The sequence below is a fragment of the Mus pahari genome, chromosome 9 (assembly GCF_900095145.1).
Source record: "Mus pahari chromosome 9, PAHARI_EIJ_v1.1, whole genome shotgun sequence".
Lineage (NCBI taxonomy): Eukaryota > Metazoa > Chordata > Mammalia > Rodentia > Muridae > Mus > Mus pahari.
This window is the reverse complement of record NC_034598.1, coordinates 49,818,590-49,823,947: the sequence shown is the minus strand read 5'-3', so window position 1 is coordinate 49,823,947 and position 5,358 is coordinate 49,818,590. Positions and strand designations below refer to the sequence as shown.

The window sequence follows — 5,358 nt, the reverse complement described above, 5'->3', positions numbered from 1 at the left end:
AGGCAGGCAGGCAGGCAGGCAGGCAGGCAGGCAGGCAGGCAGGCAGGCAGGCAGGCAGGCTGGCTTCTCTAAGGGACTCTAATGTGCAACAACCAGATTGAGCTTCATTTCCTCAATTCAGGGAGATGTCAACCCTTAACAAAACAGCACCCCTAGGCACCCCCCTTCCTTCAGCACTGTAGTGGCCTTCCCTGATTGGAAGAGGGACATGCTGTCGAGATGTAGTTGTTGATGTGTAAGGAGGAATACAGTGTTTCCCCTTTCTGCGTGTGCCTGACTTGAATGTTTTGGTGCAACAGAAGGGTCTAGTAGAAGGGGCACGTGCCATGCTTCTCCGTGCTGAGGGCTATGCCCCGCCCTTGCCTAAGGTGCTCCTGGGATACTTGTAAGGTGTCCCTTTAATAACAACCCGCTGAGCTGTCGCTGCTACTCCATATCCCCTGAGCTGTCTGGCCCCACAGTAGCCCCGAAACAGGCTTCTAAGCACACTCTGCCAATAGTCCTCTTCCATCTATGAGTTGTTATCTTACCTTGTACAAGACTGAACCTGCATTTTACATTCAGAGTATTGCCCTTGCCCTCCTCCTCCCTGTCCAGCATGGGTGAAAAGTCAGCTCTAAATGGACTTGTTTAGCCAGGGAAGAAGATTTACTTTTGGGAGGGGGAGGTTAGGAGAGGTCAAGTTTGTTTCTTGCCCTGAGTGCATGGTGTATGCCAGATAACTGGGAGGGGCTGAGGGAGGGGAGGCTTATGTACAGAGTGGGTGGGGACGGTTACACTGCCTCTGTCCCTAGCTAAATCATGGTGTTAATATTTCTACTGCCTAGGCTCCAGCTTCACCAGGAAGCTTCTCTTTCCCAGACTGAGCTTGGGTGGGAAGCTTGGAATGGAACCCCCTTCTTTCTCCTTGGAAAAATGGAGTGCAGTGTCTTAGTTTGGGGGCTTTATGGGACAGAAGAAATGCTAAGGTGGAAGCAGGGCTGCCCCTGGGCTGAACCCCCTGTCCCCTCAGGAGGAACTGAGCAGCACAAGTGTGGAGCACATCATTGTCAACCCCAACGCTGCCTACGACAAGTTCAAGGACAAGAGAGTGGGGACAAAGGGGCTTGGTGAGCCTGGGCTGGAGGCTTGGGGAGGGGTGCAGGGGTGGTCCGAAAGCGAGCAAGATGCCTGAGCTCTGAGGAGCCGGCCCCTTGTGGAGCCTTCTGGGAGCAGCCCTCACAGTCCCCTAGGTCTGGGGCTGCACTGGGCCTAGACCCACCCCCCTCAGCAGTTGTCTTCTTTTGACAGATTTCTCCGATCGCATTGGAAAGACCAAGAGGACAGGATATGAGTCTGGAGACTATGAAATGGTTGGTTGTGTATGACCGTGGGTGGTGAGCCTAGAGCAGGCCTGCAGGGGAGTGAGCAGTGCTAAGTTTCGGGCTTTGTTTATTTTTTTTAAATTTCTCTCCCTCTTTTTTTTTTTTTTTTTTTTTTGTCTTTGTTTTTTGATTTGGGGGATTATTATTATTTTGTTGTGTTTTATAGTTGTTTCAAGACAGAGTTTCTCTGTGTAGCCCTGGCTGTCCTGGAGCTTGCTCTGTAGTCCAGGCTGGCCTCAAACTCAGAGATCCACCTGCCTCTCCTCCCAAGCGCTGGGGTTAAAGTCTTGTACCGCCATACCTGGCTTTGGTTTTTTTGTTTTGTTTCTTTAAGATGTGTTTACTTTTATATTGTGCAAATGAGTATTTACCTGCATGAATGTATGTGTGTGCCTCATGTCTGGAGAGCCCAGAAGAGAGCATTGGATTCTGTAGAACTAAGGTTACAGACGGTTGTAACCCACCATATGGCTGCTGGGGAGTGAAGGTCTTCTGAGAGGGCAGCCAGTGCCCTTAGCCGCTGAGCCTGAGAGATGGTGTCTTAGTCTGAGATTGTCTGGGTGGATCCACGCAGGATACACTTGAGAGTGTTTTGCTCTCTGCTACAGTTGTGGAGTCCCCAGACCTCTGTCGTCTCCCTCTCTTCCGTAAGAGGGTTAAGGATCCAGGTGTTGGAGGGATACCTTGTGACTTAGGTCCAAGGTTTGGATTAATCCCGAAGACTCCCTCTAATGGGGCAGGTAACATCCCCTTCCTCTTTCTCTCTAGCTTGGAGAGGGTCTGGGAGTGAAGGAGACACCGCAGCAGAAGTACCAACGACTACTGCATGAAGTCCAAGAGCTGACAACTGAGGTGGAGAAGATCAAGGTAACTGTCCATACACTGGTTTCTGAGTGCCTGGGCTGTGAGGTTTCCGGAGTTGGGGAATACAAATCTATATTTAACACTGCTACATTCAGTGCTGTTCTAAACTCTATCCTGGGCCCGTGGTAGTGGTGGCTGGAAAGATTAAGAGCACTGGCTGCCCCTCCGGAGGATCCAGGTTCTATTACCAGCACCCATTTAGGGCCTCACAACCATCTGTAACTCTAGTCCCATGGGATCTGATGTCCCCTTCCGGCCCTTGTAGCCACTGCATGCATGTGGTACACACACTGCATACATGCAGATACATAAAGTAAATAAACCAGCCTGGCCATGGCTTTCTTCGAGGGGTTGCTCTTTTTTCTCACCTCTATCCTGTCTTACCGACTCCTCCATCAGACGACAGTGAAGGAGTCGGCCACCGAGGAGAAGCTCACCCCTGTGGTGCTGGCTAAGCAGCTGGCCGCCCTGAAGCAGCAGCTGGTGGCTTCCCACCTGGAGAAGCTCCTGGGACCAGATGCTGCAATCAACCTTGCCGACCCAGACGGAGCCCTAGCTAAGTGAGTGCCCTCCTTAGCAGCAGAGCCACAGCTGAGTGCAGGTCAGGAGGGAGGTGGTCTAGCCATTATTTAATGAGAAGTATGAGGCAGAAGAGAGGTTTAAACAGCCCTCATCTTTTGGGTCTGGATGTTGTCACTCATTCTTGTGCCCCAGGCGCTTACTGCTGCAGCTGGAAGCAACTAAGAGCAGCAAAGGCAGTTCAGGGGGGAAGGCCACAGCTGGGGTTCCCCCAGACAGCAGCCTGGTCACTTATGAACTCCACTCACGGCCTGAGCAGGACAAGTTCTCACAAGCTGCCAAAGTGAGTATACATGCAGCATAGGGGGAACTGGGGATGTCAGGCAGTGCAGCATAGGGGGAGCTGGGGAAGCAGTGCAGGCTGGGAGCCAGGGTGGGAGTCCTGGGAAGGCTTCTGATTCCTCTTGAAGTCTTACTCTCTGTATCTCCTTGCGCTTTTGGTTTTTGTTTTTTGTTTTTGTTTTTGTTTTTTTTTTTTGTTTTTTGTTTTTGTTTTTGTTTTGAAGTTGGGTCTCAACGCTAGCTTTAAACTCAAGGATGTAGCTTAGGCTAGCTCTGAACTCTAGACCCTCCTGCCTCTCTACCTCCCAAGTTGTCCATCTCCTTAAGGTTAAGATTGTACCTAGGGATATGGTCTAAAAAGGAGCCCTTGCAGGGGTTGGAGGGTAACAAAAAATCACCTCATCTTCTTCCTCCTCTTCCTCCTCCTCTTGCTCCTCCTCCTCCCCCATAGGTTGCAGAACTCGAGAAGCGTCTGACAGAGCTGGAGGCCACTGTCCGATGTGATCAGGATGCTCAGGTCAGGTGCTCTCCTGAACTAAGTCTACAGTACTCAGAGACCTGAGTACTGATCCCTTAGTTCACAGTGTTCCCACAATCTGGAAGCTAGGGGATACAGCTAGAACCAGAAGTCATCATATGGCTGTATGAAGACTCCTGACTTCTTCCCTCCATTTCCCACCAGAATCCCCTTTCTGCAGGTCTACAGGGAGCCTGCCTTATGGTGAGTCTGGAAGGAGCTGGCATGTGGGTTACAGGGGTCAGTGGGAATGTCTTATGACATGGAGTGGGTTTATAGTCCTAGATTGATTCCAGTGAAATGTTGCAGACCTTTTTTATAATTTGATTCTTCTCCTGGTGACACTTGTCCAAACCCTTCCTTGACCTAGGAAACAGTAGAACTGTTGCAAGCCAAAGTGAGCGCCCTGGACCTTGCAGTTCTGGACCAAGTAGAGGCTCGGCTTCAGGTATTAAGTAGAAAGCTAGTTGGATTCCAAGTAGCTTGGGACTTTAGAAGCCCAGGTCTGGGAGCCTTGTCACCCTTGACCCCTGTGCTTTCAGAGTGTCCTGGGAAAAGTGAATGAGATTGCTAAGCACAAGGCATCCGTGGAGGACGCAGACACGCAGAACAAGGTCAGGAGCTGTCTTCTCCATCTCTGTACCTGCCGTGCTCCCCCAGGCTCCTCCCGAGTGGTAGAGCTTTGTAGCCTTGGGTCTTACCAGCTGAGAGAGTGAAGGGAACACCTTCCTCTGCCATCTGCTGCTTCCCCTGGTCTGTGGTGTCAGTGTCCCCTCCGCCCTGCACACTTTTCCAGGTGCACCAGCTCTATGAAACCATCCAGCGCTGGAGCCCCATCGCCTCCACCCTCCCTGAGCTGGTACAGCGACTTGTCACCATCAAGCAGCTGCATGAACAAGGTGTGCAGCAGGGCCCTAGGCCGAGGGATGGCCTGTGGTCCCCTCACCATGGATTCTGTTCTTAGCCATGCCTTCTTCACTTCTGCAGCTATGCAGTTTGGCCAGCTCCTGACACACTTGGATACCACCCAGCAGATGATGGCCAGTTCCCTGAAGGATAATACCGCTCTCCTGACCCAGGTGTGGGGGTCTTTTTATTGTTGCCACTTTTTGCCAGGGCAGGGCAGGGCAGGGCAGGGCAGGGCAGGGTAGGGCAGGGCAGGGCAGGGCAGGGCAAGGCACCTGAGGTTTTCCAGCCATACCTCAGAGGGTTGTCTTAGGGCTCTGAATGTCAATTCTGTTTTCATAGTTGTAGGACCTTTGTCCCAGACTGGTTAACCTCTTTCTTTCTAACTGGCTTGTTTGTATGTTCGTTTTTGCTTGCTTGCTTTTGGGAGAAACTGGGGGTGTTGGGCAGAGTCACAGTGTGTTGGGCTGACCTGAAGCTTGTAAGCTTGTTTTGTAGACCAGGCTGGCCCACGTTTGTGGCCATCCTCCTCCTTCCTCTGGAGTGCTGGGATTACAGGAATGTGCTACCATGCTTGAACCCCCCCCCCAACGGCCTGGCTGTATATGCCTAACTGACGTGGTATTCGTGTAGCCGAAGTGGCTTTCAGACCCACAACAAAACAAACCCTGCTGCTTTCAACTGGGACTAGGCCTGAGCGTGTCTTGTCTCTACGTTTTTATTAAAATATTTTAGTGTGTGTGTATAAGAGAGTTAGTGTGTGAGTAGGAGTGTGTTCGTGTGTATGTGTTTGTGTAAGGTTGTGTGTGTGTGCGTGTGTGTGCCTGTGTGTGTGTGTGCGTGTGC

At 51.4% G+C, this 5,358-nt stretch overlaps 1 protein-coding gene across 3 annotated transcripts in view; it reads left to right on the top strand.

Moving 5' to 3' along the window:
* Nucleotides 1-5,358, top strand: part of Dctn2 (dynactin subunit 2) — a 16,604-nt gene that overhangs the window by 8,076 nt on the left and 3,170 nt on the right. For all 3 annotated transcript variants that reach the window (XM_021204856.2, XM_021204855.2, XM_021204854.2), the window contains 11 exons: nt 1,013-1,109; nt 1,291-1,352; nt 2,133-2,231; nt 2,628-2,788; nt 2,943-3,090; nt 3,541-3,606; nt 3,772-3,810; nt 3,977-4,054; nt 4,149-4,220; nt 4,403-4,505; nt 4,594-4,685. In XM_021204856.2, coding sequence (XP_021060515.1) covers nt 1,013-1,109; nt 1,291-1,352; nt 2,133-2,231; nt 2,628-2,788; nt 2,943-3,090; nt 3,541-3,606; nt 3,772-3,810; nt 3,977-4,054; nt 4,149-4,220; nt 4,403-4,505; nt 4,594-4,685 — 1,017 coding nt within the window. The remainder of the gene's footprint in view (nt 1-1,012; nt 1,110-1,290; nt 1,353-2,132; nt 2,232-2,627; nt 2,789-2,942; nt 3,091-3,540; nt 3,607-3,771; nt 3,811-3,976; nt 4,055-4,148; nt 4,221-4,402; nt 4,506-4,593; nt 4,686-5,358) is intronic.